Consider the following 23,647-nt stretch of genomic DNA (forward strand, 5'->3'; position numbering starts at 1 on the left):
AAAGTCAAGAAATATGAAAAACCCCTGAATATATTTTAACATATGGTTTAGCTGGTCTTTCCATACATATAACTTAGGAGGTCTCTGCCCATGACTAGCAATCTAGACAAAATAAGCATATGGTCAGTGACCCAAAATTGCTCCATAATAAAAGCACATATTTTACCTGAATTTTCCTGACAATGATGCTACTTGATCGCAGATCAGGAAACCATATAAGTCAGAAGAATTGTAATGACTAGTAGTGACCCAAACAACAATGAAAAGATGCATGGTAGGCATAAGGCTACAAACCATTACAAATTATGACACTAACGAAATAAGAACATATATGAACAAAGAGATAACACAGTCATGCTTTGTTAATGAGCAATTTACTAATAGTCTGATTATTGCACTAGTGTCTAAAAAATACTAAAGACCCCAAAAAATGCCTTTTATATTGGATAGGTCCTTTATTATTTCATGAAACACTTTTTCTTTAATTTTTACAAAAAGAAAAGGAGCAGAAAAGTATGGCTGGGATATTCTTCTACATCAATGGAAAAAATGTTTCCATTAATGACATCACAAATCTGTGAAAATTTTGAGTATAAAATGGTGATGATCAGAAAAAATCATGGAATGTCAAAATTGGAATGAACTTTAATTTTTAAAGCAAATTAAGCCTACATAGTAGCAGGATATTCTGCTTTGATATCTATAATAAGGTCTCTATTTCAAGAACCACAATAATAAGTAGAGTACCTTTTAAAGCAGGTAATTCTATTTTTAGACATTTTTAATTATTAGCAAGTTTTTCCTTGTGTTGAATTAAAACATCTCTTGTTGGAATTGCAACCAATGTTACCATGTTCCAACCACCTTCATTGTTTCTAGTTTTGTTTCATGTGCCCAAATAAAACAAGTCTAGTTCTTTTTTTATATGACGTTTAGTTTTTTCTTCTTCAAAATTCATATCATCAGTTCTTGAAACTGATCTCCATTTTTTTTAGCTCTTACACAGAAATATTTACTTCAAAAGGGATAAGCACAATTATACAAATTTATTCCCCCAACACATAGGAGGCCTAATCTTCTTTCCTCTACTATATACCACCTTAGGTTCTGAGGAAGGAAAGAGGATTCATAGTTTAGCTCAGCTCCTATAGAGCACAGGGGTCTATTGAAACTAGTTTTTGAATGAGATATAGCCAGTTACCTGTTTATTATACCTTCCCTAAAGAACCTTCCCGATACTTAGGACTTCTCTGTGGCTTTAGAGACCATTTGACCAAATCCACCTTCTAATTCCACCTTTTGTCTCCTGATCATATTCCTCAGTCTGTATTTTCATATGCTCCTACCTAATGTGCTGTAGTTTTCAGGGATTCATAAGATAAAACATACCATCACAATCTACTATGCAGGAGGCTGATAGAGAGAACTTTTGACTCAAGAGAAAACCTTAAACAGTAACTACCTTCCTCCCTCTGATCAGCATTTTACATTTTTCTGTGGTAGCAGGCCCCATCATTGTGATTCCAAGTCCCCAATTACCTGCTTTACCTGTTACCTTAATCCCATTCTCCTTCACTCTCCTCCCCACCCTATAATCAATCCCCAAACCTACCTGCCCCTTCTTCTATGCTTTGGACAAAATAGTCAACAAACTTTCTTTGCTCCATAGTAAACAAACATACTTTCATCTTAAGTCTTTTCCTTTCTTCCTCCCCTTTCATCTTCTGCAATTCACAGAGAAATGGCTCCCCCCTAATGACACTGTATTCCTGACCCTCTTTTCTAACACTGGTTATATTTTGTCATGATCCCTATGACTTGTTAGTCAATAAGGAGCTGGATCCCCCTTTCCCTTTGCACCATCTCCCTCTATTACCATCCCTCAGCAATCTCTCCTACTTTGAAGTCTACACTTTTCAAATTTATCGCACAGTACAGATTCTGGTGGCCATTATCTCTTTATGCCCAGGACAGTCTTTTTCTTTCCTCAGTAAGCTTAATATCTAGCTCACTGTCTTTCTTTCAACCATAATTCCTGCTTTCATAATAGGAAATTTCAGCATACATACTGGTGTTCCTTCAAATACTCTAACCTGTCAGTTCCTCATTCTACTAGATTTTCACAATCTACTCTCCCAAAGTCCTTTAGCCTTTCAAATGATGTGTGATCTTAATATCTTTGATCTTAATCTTGAATCTTCTGGATCTTAATATCATTCATAATTGAATCATTTCTATGTTCTTAAAGATTCAGATTCCTTCATTTGATAGTAATCTTTTTTTATAATTCCATCTTTCCCTAACCTCTAAACATATACTTCATCCCCATAACCTTCAATCACCTGCCTCTAAAACCAAAACTTTACCCTTCATTTCTTTCCTAGATCATCGCCTCTGAGAGCTATACTCTCCTCCCTTCCCTCTCTTGCTTACTTAATGAACTAGATCCAATTACACTATCCTGGATCTTCCTCTCTTCCACAAAACCATGTTAACTGAAACTACTCAAGATTTTTGTTATATTATCGCAACCAGTCCCTCCTTTTAGCAAGGCAATCCTTGTATACGTCCATAATCAATTTTCTATCCTTAGCATAATGGCTGTCCCAGACATTTTCATCTCTCCTCAAGGTTCCCTGCCCTCATCCTCTCCTTTCAGCTTAGGGGAGAGGAAGCGAATCCTGTCTAGATTGCAGCCATGTTTACCCAGAAGTTCTCCTTTCAGCTTAGGACTTTACTTCATGCTTTTCAGACCATTTGTTGGTCCCCTCTTCCCTCCTCATTTCATATCACTAGCCCAGCCCTATTCCTAATATCACATAACATTCCCTGCTTTCTTCTCCTTCACTCCTGTCTCACATGAAGAGGTGGCCCTTTTCCTTGCTAAGGAAAATCTTTCAAGATGCACTTTTGATCACATCCATTTTCATCTTTAGCATATTGTGTTTTCTATCATTTTCCTTCCAGTCTTCAGGCTCTCTCTATCTACAGGTTCCTTCATTGCCACCTACAAACATACACCTATACTTAAAAAAAAAAAAAAACACTTACATGATCCAACTATCCTCACTAGCAATAGCTATATTACTTCTCCCCTTTGTGGATAGAATCCTCTAGAAAACCACCTACAACGAGTACCCTTCTTGTCACTTGCTCCTCCTAGAAGCTCTGGCTTCTACCCTTTTATTTCATTAAAACTATTCCCTACAAAAACAAACATACAGAAAAAAAGACCCATTCCCTTCAAAGTTACCAATAATCTCCTAACTCAAATCTAATGAATGGCCTTTTCCCAGGCCTCATCTTTTTTGACTACTCTGCAGCTTAGGATCATTTTCTTCTCCTGGGTACTCATGCCTTTCTAGGTTTTCTGGATAGTGTTCTCTCTTGGTTTTCCTCCTACCTGTCTGTTTTCTCTTTCTTCATCTTTATTGGCTCTTTGTCCAGGTCATATCTACTAAGCTCTGTCCTGGACCCCCTTCACTTCTCCCTCTATATTAACTCAGATAGTGATCTATTTTATGAATCCAATGATTTCTATGCTGATGACTCCTACATTCCTCTTCTACCCCTAGTTTCTCACTGACTTCCAATCCCATATCACCAATAGCCTCTTGGTCAACTCAAACTGGGTATATTATGGGCCTCTCAAATTCAACATGCCCAAAACAGAATTCTGTATCTTTAACCCAAACCCTCTACTCTCCCAACTTTCCTAATATTATTGAGGGCATGAGGATCCTCCTCCTAGTTACACTCTTGCTTGCAACTTGGAGTCTTTTTACACTTATTCCTAATATCTACTTGTATTCTTCCTTCATATCTTTTTGTGTATGGCCCCTTCTTACCTCTAATACTGTCACTGTCCTAATGCAAGCCCTTATCACCTCATGCCTGGATTCTTGAAATAACCCTTTAGTTAGTCTCTTTGCCTCAACTTCTTCCCACTTCAGTCTAACATTCAGCTACAAAAATGGTTTTCCTAAAGTACATGTCAGACTGCTCCTACAGACTACCCCTTCTCAGTCAAATCCAATGTTTCCTTGTTACCTCCAGGACAAAATATCAAACACTTTCTTGGGCATTTAGAATTTTTTATAACCTGGCTCCTTCCTCTGCATATCCAGTCTTCTGACAATGAAAACACCTCTGTGTATTCTACAGCCTCTTCATCTTGGCCTATTTGCTATCCTTGCCTTTTGTCCTTGTCCTCTTCTGTGCCTTTTCACTAACTATCCCTCATACTTGGATTTCATACCTTCACTCACATCTTCCCTTACTTCCTTTAACATAGCTCAAATCCCACTTCTGCAGGAGGACTTTCCAGTCCTAGTTTCTGTGAATATAACCTAAGATTATATTTAGTATATATTACCAATGAGATAATAGATCATAGGTTGAAAGCTAGAAGGGATCTTTGAAGTCATATAATTTAAACTTATTTTTTACACATGAGATAACTGGTTTAAGAAAGGTAAAGTGAGAGACCAAGAACACACAGATTGTTAAGTGTCAGACTCAGACCCAAGTTTAGCTCCATATTTTACTAATTTATCTAGGACAAACAGTGCAAGCCAGCAGAGCATAAGCTGAATTGTCTTTGGGAAACTGCAACACTCCATTAATTATCCTAAACTTTTCCCAGAAATATAGGTCCATCTTTTCAACACATACCTGTGTTCTTTAAAACTGAGTCATAGAACCCTATAACTTCTAAAGAATTAAAAATAAGAATCCATCTTCTAATGGCAGTGGACAGAGACATTTTGGGTATAAGTAAGCAGCAAGATATGACCAATAACAAACAAATTCCCCTGCCACCCCCCCCCCATAAAAAAAGGAGAATAAAGCCTGCTGTCAAGGAAATATATGATCAAAAAAGAAGGTAGACTACCCATGTAACAAGCAAGAGATAACTGACAGAGAGCTCTTGTATTCCACAATGGTCTCATGATGTCAGGAGAAATTAAAGGCCATCAGCATGTTGTTTTTATCCTCTATGGCAAAACTTAATGGGAGAACATGGAGAAGAGTACCACAAATTGGGCAGGCATATATGGATCATAATCTAAATCGTTGGAGAGAACATCTATATTCATAAAATATACCATTGCCTGGCACAAAAAGACTTAAATGCTTGTGGGTAGATTGAGTGATCATAGTTACATTTGAATTTTAGGTAAAATTATATGATTTAATTATGTTACATTATAAAAGAGGAATTATATAGGACAAGTAGTATGAATGAATGATACCGTCAGAGAACCGACTATGAAAAAAACAATAAAGGGAGTGAGAAATAACCCAAAGACAGCGCATTTGCTTAATTGATAGCAACATAATATCAAGGGAATATGAGAAGCCCCTCTTCCCTCCCCTCCCCAGCATATGTTGAATTTAGAGGAAAGCATATACAAGCATCACATCACCCTAGGTGGGTAGGGAAGGATGGCTTGTGATCTATATCATTAGAAGGAATGTCCACATTGAGGAGTTCAAGAGCCATGGTAGTATTAAATGGTGTTAGCATTTTTACCTGTCATGTCCCATTGTTGACTTGTTTGCTATCTACTAAGACCCCTAGATCTTTTTAATGCAACCACTTGTGAAACCTTCATCTTCCCTGCTTCCTTTTTGTTTTAGAATAAAAACCTTTGCCATCCGTCTTAGAATTAATACTCTATATTGGTTGTAAGGCAGAAGAGTGGTAAGAGCTAGTCATTGAGGATTAAGTGACTTGTCCAGGGTCACACAGCTAGGAAGTGTCTAAGGTCAGATTCAAACCCAGGACTTCCCATCTCTAGGCCTGGTTGTCAATCCTCTGAGCCACCTAGCTGCCCCTTCAGCCTTTTCCTTTGCAATTTTTTTTTAGTTCAAGTATAGGACTTTATTTTTGTCCCTATTAAATTTAATATTATTAGGAATACCCATCCCATTATACCCAGATATTTGTGATTACAATAATTCTTTCTTGTGGGTTAGTTTTCTGTCAGCCTCAAAATGGTGTTTATTATTTAAAAATTCAATAAGAATATCATGTACCTTCATTCAGGTCTTTGATAACAAATGTTTTTTGGAGTAGACACCATGATCAGCCTTTTGGCATTGTAAAGTTCTAGGAGAGATTTCTTTTCAAGTTGGCATTGTCACAGTAATTACTGTTATGTTGGTCTGGTCTTCTGATTAGCTTTCAATCTACCTAATTCTATTTTTATCCATCCTCTATATCAATATATTTGTCCAAAAGGATATTGTTAAAGACACTGGCAAGTGTTTGCTAAAGTTCAGGTGTGCTACACATAAAAGTTTTTTTCCTGATCTTTCCATGTAATTACTCTTTCCAAAAAAAAGGCATGAGTTTAGTATGACTCATTCTTGAAAAAGCTGTTGATTCCTGATCATCACTTCCCTAAATTCTCCTGTCATCCTTTTTAAAAATATGTTCTAGATTTTTGCCAAGCTTATTGACCTTTAGTTTGAGAAATCCACTTTCAAGGACAGAATAGACTGGAAGAGACAGAATCTTAGGGTTTAGATGCAAACATGAAAATGATGGTTATTTGAACTTAGAGTCCTGACAGAAGCTTTGGAAAGAGAGGATAAAGGAGCAGGACTAGTCAAGAGTGGTACTAAGCTTTCTCATACCCATCTCTTCCTCTTCATTGCCTGTTGAAATTAGAATCACAGCAATGAAAATGAAGGGAAGAAGATGAATCTTAAAAAAATATTTCAGAGGGCAGCTGGGTAGCTCAGTGGATTGAGAGCCAGGCCTAGAGACGGGAGGTCCTAGGTTCAAATCTGGCCTCAGCCACTTCCTAGCTGTGTGACCCTGGGCAAGTCACTTGACCCCCATTGCCTAGCCCTTACCACTCTTCTGCCTTGGAGCCAATACACAATATTAACTCCAAGACCGAAGGTAAGGGTTTAAAATATATATATATTTCAAAGGGAAAATAAATATAATTTATGGACTGACTGAGAACCATCTTTAACTATTTTTTATGTCTACTACATGCAAAGTTTTGAATTTATATGAATGAATGTCATTTAGAAAGATAGTCAAAGAGGAACTGGTAGTGGTGAATCATGATTTCAGCTTTGGATAGGTTAATATTTAATTTGTCAGCAGAACACTCAAGTGGAGTTGTCAATCAGTTGGAGATGCTGGTTTGAGAGTCTGGAATTAGCAATATAGCTAAGAATTATTTAGGTAGAAGTTGCAGTTGAATTCATGACAGTGGATCAGTTCATCATAGGAAAGCATCTAGGGAAAAAGAAAAGATGAAAGAAAACTTCTGATAACTAGAAAATAGTGCATAACATATAGAAGGAAGAAAAAGGAGACAAATGGTTAAGGAACTGAGAGAAAACTCATGTATGTGCGGTGTTAGGGAGGTAGAACAAAGGCAGTTTTAAGAAGTAAATGGTGGTAAAGAATATGAATGCTGGAGAAAAAATCAAAGAGAATAATGTTTGAGGAGAAAAAAAAAAATAGGCTATACCAAGAAGATCATTATGCATTTTCAGGAAGTCAGATTTTTTTTAGGGAGTTATTGGAGTTCTGGGTAATGTGAAAATGAAGCAGTATGTCTGCTCATTTAAATATTTTGAAATTTTTAAAAGGTAGTAAGGTAGGTAAAAAAGCTTCAAGGATCCATCATAAATTTAAGGTATTTTGTTGTTCCTTAAGAAGAGGGAAATCTTTTCGAAGGCAGGATGATCATTGGAAAAAGATTTTTAAAATATGGGAAATGGAAAGAATAATGGATAGGATCCAAGACATACATATATTTAGTTTTAGTATAAAGATGAATTGTTTTCTTTTGAGATTAAAAAGAGAATGGATGATTGTAGAGATAGAAATATAAAGTGATTGAGATTATTAGGTGAAGGAGGTCATGGCAGAGATAGTTTTCAGCTCAGTAAAGTAACTGGCAAAGTCTTCATCTAGAAGTAACTGAGAAAGAGAGAAGATGCAGAACTTAAGGGGAGTGGAAAATATTTGAAATAGACATTGTGGCCAGTGTGATAAGGAACAACAAAAAGGTGAATAAAAGGATTTCCAGGCAGCAGTGAATGTCATTTAAGTGGAAGTTAGACTTTGTAAATTGGTAGTGGAACAGGATATTGTGGCTTGTTAAAAACAATTCAGATTTTAACTTTTTCCTGGTAAATAAAAGCAGAAGTTAAAAGCACACTTAAAAACTAGAGCATCTTTATTTGCATTCACTTCCAACATTTATTTTTAGAGAGATCTATCTTCCCAATGAACTACAGAATCCAGCTAAAATAAAGTTATTTAACTAAAGTCACACAGTAGTAAAGTCAGCTTTAGAATTCAGATTTGCTTTTTAATACTATCTGCTAGAGCTGTCTCAAACATTTCTAGGTGATCTTTGTACTATCCTGTAATTATAGATGAGCAACAATTATAGAAAAACTGGAGTGATGATATAAATTCTTCACTCTGGAAAACTATGTTCTTAATAAGAATTCATTTGATAATTTCTAATCACTTTCTAATTCTCTTTCCCAGAAACTTAATTACTTCAACATTCAAGAGCTCACCTATTGCAAATGTCCCTAAATTTTTTAAAAATTCTACTTATTCAGGAATTTAAATTAATAAAGTTCTTCAAACTTTCTCTAATAGGTAATTCAACCTTTCAAGTATCTGAAGCATAAATCTTCAATAGTCATTCAGGACATGCAGATAAGTGTATTAGGCTTACTCATTTGAATGGATACAATAAATAAATAGGCCTAAAAAATAACTGTCCTCTCATTTATTGTTTTCAGTTGTAAAAATGTAATCCTTTAAGAAATGTAAACTTAATAAAATGTTGAGAGTATATAATAAATTTTTCTCCTTAATAATGAGATATGAAATATGCCACATTTTAATAAAATATTTTGTATCTTCAGTTGATATTTAACTTGAATCCACCAAATCAAAATTTAAACTATACAAATGTAGATATTTTATATGTAAAATTATTTTTAAATGGTCATTCCTGTTGCTGTTACAAAAGGTATTATATAGATTTTTCTGTTCAGCTTTTCCAGCAAGAGAAAAACAATGGTATCTATCATTTGTAGTTACAAGGTACATTTTAAAGCAGATCTTTATGTGTGTATGTGTAAAGAGTTTTAGAGTTTTGGAGGGTTTGAAATGCTTTTCAATGAAATTATTGAGTTCAAATTATTTCCTGTCTCTCCTCATTTCTTTAAGGGAATTAGAAAATACTGACACATTGTTTTCAAATTCTTAATGTCTTTATGAGTAGTAAGAAGCTGAAATGCCTTTGGAAACATTGAAACTCATTTTTTTCCCAACATTTAATTAGCAAAGTGTCTCTGATAGTCTTTTTTGCTTTGTAGAAAAAGTATTTAATTTCACTAATATATTCATAATACATTTGCTTTGAGTTTATGATGTTTTATAAAATCTTGGGTTTTTAAAAATCTTTTGTTTAATAATATTGCTCCATTTGCTTTTTTTTTCCCCCAAGGGAAATTTGCTATTAACATAGTCAATTGATAGCTTCTATAGTAGGAAGGAAATGTGGAAAGCCATACCATTTTATGCCAAATTCACAAAGCATTTATTAAGTACCTATCTGGAAGTTTGCAAGCCAGGTGTCAAGTGTATAAAGATAGAAAATAAAAATAGTATCAATCCTCAAATATCTTTCATTTCATTGAGGGTTATAATATGTAAATAATTAAGGAATACAACAAACTCCAACCTTATCTGAAACCTAAGTAAAACCATTAAGCTTGCTCCCTAACTAAATAATGTAAGATGCAATTTCAAAACAAAATAAAGTGCTCTGAGAATTCAGTGTTTGGGTTAATTGAATTTTCTTTGTAACTGAAAAAAGATTTAAAAAAATTTAACCCTAAGTGAAAACCTCTCCAGGATATATGTTAGTTGCTTTAATTCATGCACTACAGTAAACATAAATTAAACTTTCCTCATTGGAGACATTGCAGTGCCTTTGGGACATTTTTTTAGAATCAGTTTCCATTGTTAAACATCTGGTTAATTAAAGGTTCTGGCGAGCTGTATTCTACTTCATCAAGGTTTTATTTTAATCACCCAAATTTTGCTCCTACTTCTAACTAATGAACTAATTTAATTCTATAAAGTTAATACCAATCATTAAGTGACTTTTCATGTTTGCTTGTAAATTTGAACTGAAAAAATTATATATAGTTTAGTTATTGTTCAATTAGGATACAAGTCACAAGGCAACTAAATTAGTAAAGAAATTTTTGAAATGTGGTTTATGTCATATTTCTATAAGAATGTTCTCTATACAATTTCTTATCAAGCAAAACAGAAAAAACTCATGATTAAAGTAGTCATTTAGGGAAAATGAATTTCTGCTAAAGATAGTTATAAATAAATTGCTAAATACTAGTTTATCTAAAAAAAAGAAAGCTAAAATTACAAATAGGTGATGGCTTGAGAGAGCAGAAACTATGTGAACAGTTATAGCAACTGTATCCCATATTAACTTTTTCCCCATTTTCCTCTAAGTTATATTTATCAATTTATCAATGACTGATTGTTCATAAAAATCTAATTATTTCTTCCATCTGAGGGCAAGCCATTATTCAGCTGATTTTTTGCTCAGACTAACCTTAAAGGTCATCATTCACTGTTGAATCTCTTACATTGGTTTAAGAAATATGTAGACTTGCTAACTTCAGTTCCAAGATTGTTAATTATCACCTGACAATAAAGTAGCACAAAAGACTAAATAGGCCTTATGTGAGTAAAGTACATATTTAGAAGACTGTCTCATCACACATAAATTCAAAATGCTTCAACAAATATGTGAAGCAGTTCTACAGACTCTCTTTTTCACTACTTAGCAATCGAACTCATTTTTAAGTACTTTTATAGTCTTGATTTAATAAATAGCACATGTTTTAAATTATTGCAGAAACAACAGAAGACCTCCTTATTTATCTTCCATGGTGGCCGAAATATACCTGTCCTATAGAAGTGATACTATATGCAATAGAAAAACAGAGAACTGCTTCACAATATAACCCATGTGAAATATTTGTGTTTATAAAACACACACATACATAGTGCAAGTGGAAAAATTTCTATGAAAAATTTCAATCTTAACATTGCCAAGATTTTAACATGTCACCCAAATAAAATCTACATTGGAAATAAGCATAAGTGATATTTCTTAAAAGATAAGTTAAAATAAACTAAAGTATCTTTGAAAAATAGTCAGGTTTTCACTGAGTGAACATCAAATTTAAGTATTAAGTTTATTTCTTTTCATTATATGGTTTTAGAAGGTTTTTATTTTTATAATTTAAAATCTTAAATTTAATCAGAATGTCAGGACTTATTTCTCTCAAAATCCTCCATCTTCATATTTATCCAATATCAGTGAATTTTTATGCACTAATAATTTATGACATCCTAGCTGTGAGGATACACATTGAATAAGGAATCTTTTGAAAATATTTCCATGCCCTGGCTAGATCCAATCATTTTTTACCAAGCAGTATTAAATTAAACATATGCTATAGCCTATGAGTTTTTTCTCTTCTATTCTTATAGCTTGTGCATGTGCATATATCTAAAGAAAATCAGATAATTTAAATGTAGAATTATTTTATTTCATATCACTTAAACTTTTTATTTTATAAGAAAATTAAGATTATCAGCTGAACTGTTAAAGCTAAGCTTTTCCATATGTCCAAGTCATTTTGGTTAATATTTGTATGATCATAAATCCTAGTAGAAATATATGTGTATGTATATATATGGATATGAATATGGATTTAAAATATAAACACACACAGAGTTGAATTTAATGGGAATATATATGTTGTAGCAGTCATGTTTAAGTAATTTTTTTGGTGAATTAGATAATCTATATCTTGTTAAGTTAAATCTAATGTTCTGAGAATACATTTTATGTTTATGAGCCAAATATTGCTGTTTCTTTGATCTAACAAAATATTTTACTTCAAAATAGTATGTTTTGTAGTATATGTATGCATTTAGACAAAACAAGCAAAAAATATAACTCCTACTTTATATTTGTGGGAGTTTTTAAACCATAGGGTACTGCTACAATTCATTATTAATGGGTTTTTTTGTCCCAAATGAATTGTCTTTTAAGGAAACATATTGTAATAATTTTTGTGATGGCATTGACTGCAGATTCAAACATCATGAGGTGAATGTTTACATTTTCACACATAGCTCTTTATTAAAATATCAATTAAGATTTCAGAAGACAAATCATTATCAAGAACTCAGTAGCTAAAATGTAATTGTAATTAGATATCAACCCTAAATTAATATCAAATCAACTTGTTGGTTATATTTAATAGATGAGAAAAGTGGATAATTTTATGCAAAAATAAACTTCATTTCACCATTTCTTCAAAATTCAGACATTGTGTTGATTGTTGGAAGTATTCTTTGAAGTGGGCTCATTGAACTTGTTGGAATTTTTGTTTTATTTTCTCTTTTCCCCCAAGAAGACCAGAGGGGAAAGAAAATATTCTACAGTACATGAATATGGTCAGGATACCTCTTATTATATTACTCATGTGAATTTCTCCCAATCACCATCTTGATTTCAATTCATTAATTTGTTTTTACATGCTTATGCATGCATATTTACATGCATTAGTTACTTAATTGACCTTAAATTCCATTAAGTTCGAATGGGTAGGAGATGATTTTGTTCTTAGGATTCTTTTCTCGTTATATTACATTTTATTTTCTTTTATTTTGTTTAAATGATCAGTTTAAGGCTTATAAAGGTTGATTTGCTCCTGAACTGCTTTGTTCCCAGACATTGCCATCTTCCCCAACTACCACCAAGTCCTCTCCATCTGATCCCATGACCACCTCCAGAGCCAATCAGGTACAGTATCATCCTATCATCTACACCATACTTTTCACGGGTGATCGCTTGCAAACTGGAGAAAAAGATATGGTGGGTTAAGGATTTATTCGTTCATTCACATGTATGCACCCATGATCACAGATATCAAAGATATTAGTGTCATAATTTAAAAGTTCACATTTTGTGAAACAAATAGTAAAATTTTGGGCAACTTATTTGAATTGTGAATCTACTGACAAAATAAATATATTCAAAAGCAGGGTGCCTTCCCCCATTAAATTTTAGCTACTGAAAAGGGCAATTAATTCAGTGAATATTTTTTCTTCTTATACAGTCTAAGAATTTCTTATGCCCTAAGAAAAGTTTATTCCTGCACATCAATTTTAAATATATAAATAACCGTGCCAGAAGGTTCATATTTTTGAGTCAATGAAATTGAAATATGCTTTAAACCTAGGGTGTATCTTACTGTGAAAATTAATTTACATAGTTGAAAAACTAGCTTTTATGATGAGTAAAACAGAATCAATTAAAATTATTTTGAGCATTTTAATAACTAATGCTTTGTTATGATCTTAAAGTACTATTTGCTATATTTACTGAATAGCAAAATAATGTTTACAATATTCTGATAAAATAGGATTTAAAAAAAATAATTGTCGTATATAGTTTATTCCTTATAAATTTAGGTTGGTGTGTATGTGTGTGTGTGTGTGTGTGTGTGGTTTTTGGTTGTTGTTTGTTTGTTTTGGTTTGATTTGGTTTCCTTTTAGCATTTTAATGTAAAATTTCAATTCATTTCATCTCTTAACATCCAGATTTACACTGACTTTGTTCTTCATGAATATTTAGTAATATAAAATTATAAAAATTCAAAAAATCAATTCTCTTACATAAACATTTTTATTTAGTCTGAATAAGTACTTAATCTCCAGATTCAGAATTTTTATTTCTATTTAATTGCAAATTACTTACTGGTGATAAAAATTTGAGTTTCTTTAACTTGAATCCTATGAAAATTGCTGTGCTCATAAATTTTTTGCATAGATAATTCACAAAATATTTTATTAGCATATGATCTAGCAATGCATTGAAAATATTAATACTTATGAAAAATATACAGACTATAAATTTGTGTTTCTTGAATGAATTTTTAAACTGTATAGCTGATTCTACTACAATTCCATAACACAAGACTGTTCAAAAATATTTAAAAACAAAATTTAAGATTTCAAGAACTACGGTTTAAGTAATTTAACTCAAGTTCTATGTAGCCCTATTCCTTCCTTTCAGTTGGAGAAGAAAATGGCTAATCTCTCCAATATCTTTGCCAAGAAAATTCCAAAAGGGGTCACAAAGAGTCAGACATTATTCAAAAGATTAAACAAAAAAATTCCCTTCAGTATGGTGTCTGCTTTCACTTACTTTAGCTAATGAGTTACATATCTTAGTATGCAGTCCATTTTAGGGTGCTACATAAACTTTCAAGTACAAAAGTACCTGGTCTTAGAATTTAAGAAATATATAAGTGCTCAAGTAACAGGATTGATTATGTTTCCTTAAATTTTTATTTGTTTTATTAAATTATTTAGATGGTTATTTATATTTTTCTAATGCTAGTTTAGTCAAATATAGTCATTAGTATTTTTGCATTAATTTTTATTGTTATAATGCATAGTTAGAAAATAATTTCTTATCCCCAAAAGAAAACTGTTATATTATTTAAAAAAATAATAATAATAATAGTATATGCTTCTATCATTCTATCCTTGGATATACATTACATGTGATAAATTATCTCATTCTTAACATGTATTCTTCTGTTCTTAGGCAAATGAGCAGAATATTTTTTATATGATATTAAACAGGATATAAAGGGAAAGGATATAAGAACATTGTCTTAAGGAGTTATTTTTATTATTAATCTTTAATGTTCTTATTAGTTTGTAATTTTATTAATCACAATATTCCCTAGTGTCATAGAACTACTTTTACAGGTAATTTTGTAGCATGTGATAATGCATGCATTTAAGTCTCAGATGTTCATTTGAGATTTAAGTGACATAATTGTTGCCCAGCTATAGCTATCATTATATTATATATATATATATATATTATTATGTTATAGTGATTAGTATTAAAGTGATGCTCTACTGGAACTGTCACATGGAATTCAATATGAAAATGAGATCTCATCTATTGCTTCTTTCTATCTAGGTGGTCTGAAGTATACTTCTTTGACAAATTACTCTCCACTGATCTTTGTTCATATACTTTCAACCATATTTTTCTCTCTGGATCCTCGAATTTTAATATAATTCCAGTGGTACCCTCTCTCCTGCTTCTCTATACATTAGGAAGGAATTTGGATAATCTAATAAAAGTGAAAGATCCTGATGAGTAGATATACAGATGTATGATAGACATGACTAACATGCATATAGTTGCCAAGTAAGCACCCTTTTTATGACTGCAATTGGGACCAACTTTTTTTCTAATCTAGCTGTGTAAGTTTCTAGTTTCCCAAGTTTCTAGGAAATGAAGTTTCAGTCTTCCTTACGAATTACAGTGACAGAAGTACTTTTATACCATATAAGTAATAATGAATTCTAGCAATTCCAAAAGAGGCATTTTTAAAATAAAAATTTCTTATGAAAAAACTGAGACTAAATATGATAGCAAATGACAGACCTGGTTTTGAAATCCTGTGTTTCTCTTCTGGTTAGCTGTTATGCCCAAGTTTTTTGTTTTGTTTTGGTTTGGTTTTTTGTCTTCTGGAGGATTGTTTTGTTGTTGTTTTTCTTGTTATTATTGTTACCCTTTTGGAGATTGAATAATCTCCGTATTTCACTCAGGCTCAATAATAAAAGGGCCATACATAGATCTGCTGCCACCACTGATTGGCTCAGGAATTTGACCTGCTCCATTTCTGACCTAAACTAATTTACTTTTTCTTAGATGATTTAGTGCTCATTGTGAAAATTCTTGAGGATTTCCTTGAAGAAATAATTATATACATCTTCATGTATCCTTAGCATCTAGTCCTTATATACATATAAATACATAGATTAGGCCTTCTGTATCTAACAGACAATATAGAATTTAGTACCTTCTAATTATCACTTAATAGACTCAATAAGACAAATATTATAATATATATGAAAAAATTAATTGTTTTTTCTCTCAGACCTGTCCAGTGAAATTATTTTAAGGAGAAAGGGGGGAAAACAATTCCCATTTATTGCAAAATTATAGTGTCCAAGTTTAAGGAGAATGAATCTGTTTAAAATGTTTTTAAAGATATTTCAAATTGGAAATATTTTAACATTTGTTCAGAGAAGAAAACATGCTAAAATATTAGGGAACATGATACTAATGAAATATGGAATAAAAGGATATGAATGAACAAAGTCATCCAATCAACGTTATTAAGCACTTACTATGGGCTAAGTGCTAGGAGTATGAAAAAAGAAAAATACAGATTGGCTGCCTTAAAGTAGCCCAAATGTGTCAGATAACATAAAAGTGAACACTCTCTCTCTCTCTCTCTCTCTCTCTCTCTCTCTCTCTCTCACACACACACACACACACACACACACACACACACACGTATGCACAGTATAAATGAAAGATGATCTCATAGAAAGTACTAGCTTGGGGGAGGGAGTATAAGAAGGGCCTCCAGCAGAAGATAGATTTTGAGCTGAGTCTTGAAGAAAAATGGGAAAGTCCAGAGGTGGTGTAATGACAGATTATCATAGGCATCAGAGACAGACAGTGGAAAAACCTCAAGACAGAAAATAGAATGTCATGTATGTGAGGAACAGCAAAGAAGACTATTGTTAATAGATCATATAATGAGTGGTGGGAAATGATGTGACTGGAAAACAAAAGATTTAATTTGTGAAGGGCTCTAAATTCCAAAAAAAACAGCATTATATTGGATCTTGGAGCTAATAGGAAGCCAGTAGAGTTTTGTTGAGTGCTAGAGTAGGTTGTATAATCAGACTAGCTAGCACTTGAGGAAAGTCACTTTGGCAGGTGAATGGAGGTTAGACTAGAGTGGGAAGATATTTGAGGCTGGGAGACAAAGTAGAAGGACATTAAAGTATCCCCAGTATGAGGGGATGAGGATCTGCACTAAGATGGCACAAACAGAAAGGAGGATACCATGGGGTTAGAAATGACAAGATCTGGCAATTAATTTCATATGTGCAGCGAATATAAATGAGGGATTGAGAATAGCAAAAGTTGCTAGCATAGATAAATAGAAAGATAGTGTTGCTTTTGACAATAATAGGAAAGTTGTGAGGACAGGGTTTTAGTGAAAAGATACTGACTTTTTAAAATATAGTATATTTGAGATGTCAGTGGGGCATCTAAATTAGTCTGTCTGAAAGGCAATTAGTGATGCAAGACTGGAGCTCAGGAGAAAGATTAATGCTAAATAAATAGATTAGAGTAAAACCAATGAAAAACTCATGAAATCACCTGACATTGTAAGAAGGGAAAGACAGGGCTCAGAATAGAGCCTTGGAGAACACTCACAGTTAATGGGTATTACTTAAATAAAAATCCAGAAAAAGAACCTAACAAGATGAGTGCAAAAAACAATTTTAATTGTTGTTTACAAATTTGAATTGGGTTTTGTCTTCACAAATTTGCTTTAGTTCTGAGTTTACATTGTTAGTGATTTGGGAGGCACTATGGCATTGTGAAAAAATCACTACCTCTAGAGTAATAGGACCTTCATTCAAAAATTACATCTTAGACATAACTATAATTTTAGATAAGTCACTTAATCTCCTTGGGCCCCAGTTTCCTTGGCTGTAAAATAAGAGAGTTAGACTCAATGGCTACTAAGGATCCTACTAGAAATGATCTTATGATTCCCACATTTTTTAGAGTTTGACATAAGACTTTTAGAATAATAATTCAATTCTTTGTATATAGTTTTAACCTAATGTCTAATAATTATGGGGTATGGAGAGGATTGAATTTCATTTAGACACTTCAATTACGATACATTCCATTTGCAGTGAAATAGCTTATGATAAAAGAAATATTTAATTTCTCTTGTTGATTTACTTGAAAATGATTTTAATTGAACTATGATAAAGGTTTCAAAACATTAAATATTTTTCATTATAGATTCATTAAACTTTTTGAAAAAAATATTCTAGTTTCTGCTAAACTTTAAGCACTTAATTTATGTTACAAATGATACAATGTATTCAGTTATTTTCATGCTAATGCAATTTTTCATATTAGTTATTTGTTCACTTATCTTAATCATTAATGTAATGAGAATAATGCCATTTTGTGTAGGTAACTGTAATAACTTGATATATCAAATTATCAGCTACCCTTTAACAGTAAGATACTGAAATGCTGTCTTCTATTTTAAAACTTATTAAAGAATTAATACTTCTTAGAAATCATTATGTTGCTATCCCATTTAAAAAAATATCAAGTTGAGCCAGTATGGTATACATCCATAATCCCTGCTACTAAGAGTGACTGAAGTTAATGAGTCCTCTGATTCAGGGAGTTTTGAGGTGTAATAGAACCAATCCCTGTTGCTAAATATGGCACCAAATGTGGTTAGCCTCAGGAGCAATGAGCCACTGGTAGTGCCTTTAGAAGAGCTAACCAGCACAAGTCAGTTCAAGATCAAGCCCATGAACTTTCATTTTTTTCCCAGCCTGGATAAAAGAGGAAAATAAGGAGGGAAGGAAGGAAGGAGGGAGGAAGGGAAGAAGAAGGAAAGAAGGAAGGAAGGAAGGAAGGAAGGAAGGAAGGAAGGAAGGAAGGAAGGAAGGAAGGAAGGAAGGAAGGAAGGAAGGAAGGAAGGAAGGAAGGAAGGAAGGAAGGAAGGAAGGAAGGAAGGAAGGAAGGAAGGAAGGAAGGAAGGAAGGAAGGAAAAATCTGAGTTAAGATTTTTTAATGTACTGTGTGTTGCTTATTTGACATTAAGTGATATAGCTAAAAGAAAATACATCAGAGTTTAAGCAGATCATTGAATAACTTATTGATCATAACCTCATTAATTAGTGAGCATGTTCACTAATATCACAAATGAACTTTGCAAGAATATATGTCTGTGTATATATATCAGTGGAAAATAGAAAGTAGACAAGTTGCATAATTATTTCATAAACATTCAAATATGTTCTGCTTTAGAGTAGTTACAAAGAGTGACTTTTACTATATTCTTACAATATTCTAGTTAATAATAAGTTCAAACACTTGGTATTCAATTACATTTGTATATTTGAATTAATAATTGATAGACCATATATCTTCATGTACTCAAGACTTTTATCATTGCTGATCAGCTGAATAATTTTTTTGGCTTCATCTTTCTTAATTGTTAATCTAAGCACAAGGTATGTTTAAGATACAATAGTTCAAATTTGGAACTCAAAAATTTTAAAAATGGTAAATGTTTTTATAGGTAATTGATGAAAAATAAATAATTATTTTTTAAAAGAGTCAATATTTCATGTTGGTTCAATTATAGGATGCCTAAAGGAAAACAAGTCTGGAAATATAGGTTGAGACCAAACAGAGAAATGTGTGTGTGGTTTTTTTTGCCAAGAGGAGTTTGATCTTTATTCATTGACCCTTGAGAGTTATTGGCAGTTTTTTTGTTTCAAACAGATTATATTTAAATTTTAAAGAAAGCATACACAGATAAATAATATTTAAACTTGGTCATATTGAGTTGGAGATGTGACCAGGACATAACTGGATACATGGGCCTAACGATAAAGGAAAGTGACATTGGAGTTAAAGATCTGGATTGTGCTTCATCTTCAAAGAAGTGATAGTTTTTAGGATTTTGGAAAGTACAAAGGGAAGGAAGTTGAAGCAAGAACAGGAGGTGTGAGAATCAAATCAAGTATTTATTAAGAACCTACTCTATTGCTGGGCTCTGAAGATATAAATAACAAGAATGAAATAATTTCTCATCCTAATCAATTTACATTCTAGCAGAAAGATTAAGTATATTTATAAATACATACACGATAAATATAAAGAGAATAAATAAAAATAAGTTCAATACAAGGCAGTTGGAGAGAAAGAAGAACACTGGCAGATGCTATTGTCAAGTGGACAATTTCCACTTGAAGCATGAACTTCTTCCTCAAAACCTCTAAACAAGTTATCCTTGTGATTCTAGTTAAACTCCACAATACTTCAGACAAAATAATGAAAACACACTGTAAAGTCTTGACTCACGAGAGCTAAAAACCCTTCTCAATTCCATGTTCCCTACTGCAAATAGGAAATAGTTGTTTTGTATTCCTGATCCTTTGTTGATTCATGATTTCTATAACTTGGTTGAGATAATGCCCTTTAAAAAGCTTCTTGCTTAAAAGGTTAAAAGCACAAGAGACTTAAGATAATGAATTTTGCCAACAATTGACTTTGTCACCTACTCTACTTCATTATGTTAAATATAGTTTGAAATCAGAATTTACTATAGATAATCTGCTCTTGAATAATCAAGAGCTGACTAAATGTTTACGTAGTATTTGGGGAATTTCAATTTATAATCTCTATCCAAAATTGAGGGTTTTTTCATGGCATATAATGCTCATCCATCATATAAATATTACCAACATGAATAAAGATTTATTTTATAATTTATTTTACAATTTATACTAATCAATCATAGACATCTAATCGGTGTAAATGGATAGCATTGGATCTGGAATGAAGAAGACTTGAGTTCAAATTCTGCAAGAAATGTGACAATTTGCTTAATATCTCAGGCTCAATTTCCTCATCTATATAATGAGAAAATAATAAATAGTCCATGTCTTACCAGGTTGTTTGAGAATTAGACAAGATAATATTTTTGAAATTGTATATAAGTACTAACTATACAAATATATGGGCAAGTAGGTGGCAGAATGGAGAGAGTGTTTTGCCTGGGATCAGGAAGACCTGAATTCAAATCCAGGCTCAGATATTTACTAGCTTTGTAATCCTAGACAAGTCACTTAACTCTGTTTGCCTGATTTTCCTTATCTGTAAAATGAGCTGGGAAAAAAAATGGCAAACCACTCCAGTATTTGCAAAGAAAAATTACTAAACAGCAATATAATTATATATATATATGACTTTTGAAAAATTTAAACCTAAGCTTCATGCTCTAAAGAACTAGTGAAAAATTATAATCAATAATAACTGTTACAGTTCAATTATATAATTCACTGTAACTAACTACTAGTCTTATAAGGCTATAGTCAGAAATTAGAAGTTAGCTGGTAAATGGACATTATTTGGATTTTTACCTAGTAATTATCCATGTTGTTGTTTATTACTTTCTATGTAAGTTGTAAAACAAAATTCTCTTCATGATCAAAGCCATTATTTTGTTTTAAATAATTTTTAGGGTCTTTTGAAGATTAAATTGGAAAACTTTGGCTACCTTGTCAGTAAACAAGATTTTTTTCCTCCTCAAATTATTTTTAATTGATTTTAGGTTAAGAACTCTGATCATTTTTCTTATTCTATGCCCCCAAAGTATTGGTCTTAAAAGGAACCTATCTATTATGCATCTGTAAATATGTTCTTCAAAAAGTGCTCTGTATTTAAGTTAGCTTGGCACATGGATAGTGTCGATAAATAGGCTCTTTACTCACTCTAGATTTTAGTTTAAGCACTAGAATAGAATAATACATCTAGAAGTATTCATTTGTAGAAAATATTCTACTCCCTAATCACTTATTACTTACAAGTTTAGAGTATAAATTTAGCCCTTAAAGGGACATTTGAGTCCATTGAGTTTAAGCTCCCTTATTTTATAGGTGAGAAAAATGGAACCAAAAGAAATTAAGTGCTTTGTGCAAGATCACATAGACACAAGTAGTAGAATCAGGATTTGAATGAAGGTTCTCTGATTCTCATTCGCAATTTACTCTTGATTTCATCTTGAAATCTGAATACTCTTCTTACTGTGCCTTTCTTAACACTTCTTTCCCTGTTATTCCTCCTACCTCTCTGGTAACTTGCTCTCAGTGTACTCTACTGGCTCATCCATTATTCATGTCTCTTCCATGAACCATATGTCTCTGCCAAGGTGTCTATCCTGGATCTGTTTCCTCCTCTCTCTCTCTACCCCAGGGTTTCTTAACTTTTCTGTGGGTCATGGACTCCTTGTCAGAATAACGAAAATTGAAGGAAATGCTAACTTTCAATTAGAGATTAGTGAAAATAAAAATGTAACTTTTTTTTCTTTTCCAAGTTCACAGACTGCTGAAATCTATCCACAGGGTCCATGAACCTCAGGTTTAGAACTCCTATTCTACACCCTCTTTCTTTGATCTTATCTTCTCCCATGGGTTCAGCCCTCATCTCTAGAAGATTACCTCTAAATCTGTATATCTAGCTCTAATGTCTCTCCTGAGTTCCAGTTAAATATCAGTAACTACTTCTGGACATCTTCACCTGGATATCCAGTAAGTATCTCAAAATAAGTATATCTGAGTTAGAACTCATTCTCCTCCTCATGAACCAATTACTCCAAACTTTAATTTTCCAAATGAGGAGACCACAAATTTGAAGTCATCTTTGGCTTCTCATTCTATCTGCTACCCTTGTCATTAAATTACCAGATTTTGTTGAGTCTATCTCCATACCATTTCTCAACATCCATCCCTTCCTTCCCACTTAGACTGCCCCCACCATAGTTCGGGGACTTATCACCCCTTCCCTGAACTATTGCAGCAATTCTTCTCCCTTATTCCAGTCTTTCTTCTCTCCAACCAATCTTCCCCACAGCCAAAATAACCTTCCTAACATACAGATTTTACTGTGCTTTTCACCTGCTCAAGAAGCTTTAGTGGTCCCTGGAGAAAACACAAACTCATCTGCTTAGCATGTAAAACTTTTTACAGTCTGATTCCAGCCATATATATATGGCTAATAAATGGTCTGCTTGTCCATTTTTCAGGTAAAAAAAATCTTTTCTGACATTTTGGAAGAAAGTAGAGAATGAAATAAATTATTTTCCTCTCTTCCTCTCTTCTCCATCCCAGCTCCACATAAAAACACAGAAAGTGCAGAGTTTGTCTTTAATAAGGTTACAGCAATTTGACTTCTGACTCATGGAACAAAGAATACAACTGATTTTAAAACCACCTACTAACCCCACACATGTATATGAGCACAAAATGTTTTTTTTTTAATATTTTTCCCCCTCAATTGATCTGTTTTCCAACAGGCCATCTCTAAATAAGATGAAATAGTCATTGAACAATGGCTGAGTAGCAGAATTATTTGCCTGTTTTAGCAATATGTCAAGATTACAATTCACTTTACTATATTGTATTTGTCCAGATAAGGATTTCTTAACTTATTTTCTTTCATGGATCATTTTAGCAGTCTGATGAAGCCTATGGACCATCTCTCAAAAAAATAATGATTTTTAGTGAATAAAAGACGTAGTCCTATAAAGAAAACCAGTCACCCTGAAATACATTTATCAAAATATTAAAAATGAAAAGCAAGATCATAGACCCAAGAATAAAATCCAAGAATAAAATCAAAATTCTGTCTCTCTAAATTTAGTTTTTTTTGTGTGTAAATACAAATACATCTTTAAAATAATCACAGGTAAGTGAAATAGAAAAACCTGGACATTTTAAAAGATTTTTGGGCAAAATTCAATTTTTTAAAATTAGTAATTATAAATAACTTACAAATTACTTAAAATACCAATACTTATTTAA

General features: G+C 32.6%; 1 protein-coding gene across 7 annotated transcripts in view; it reads left to right on the forward strand.

Moving 5' to 3' along the window:
- Window positions 1-23,647, forward strand: part of NOVA1 (NOVA alternative splicing regulator 1) — a 168,808-nt gene that overhangs the window by 135,823 nt on the left and 9,338 nt on the right. For 6 of the 7 annotated variants that reach the window (XM_056810443.1, XM_007472538.3, XM_056810445.1 and 3 more), the window contains one exon: window positions 12,849-12,920. The exons of the other annotated variant lie outside the window; for it this stretch is intronic. In XM_056810443.1, coding sequence (XP_056666421.1) covers window positions 12,849-12,920 — 72 coding nt within the window. The remainder of the gene's footprint in view (window positions 1-12,848; window positions 12,921-23,647) is intronic. 7 annotated transcript variants of the gene reach the window in all.

The sequence above is a fragment of the Monodelphis domestica genome, chromosome 1 (genome assembly GCF_027887165.1).
Source record: "Monodelphis domestica isolate mMonDom1 chromosome 1, mMonDom1.pri, whole genome shotgun sequence".
In the NCBI taxonomy this organism is placed as follows: Eukaryota; Metazoa; Chordata; class Mammalia; order Didelphimorphia; family Didelphidae; genus Monodelphis; species Monodelphis domestica.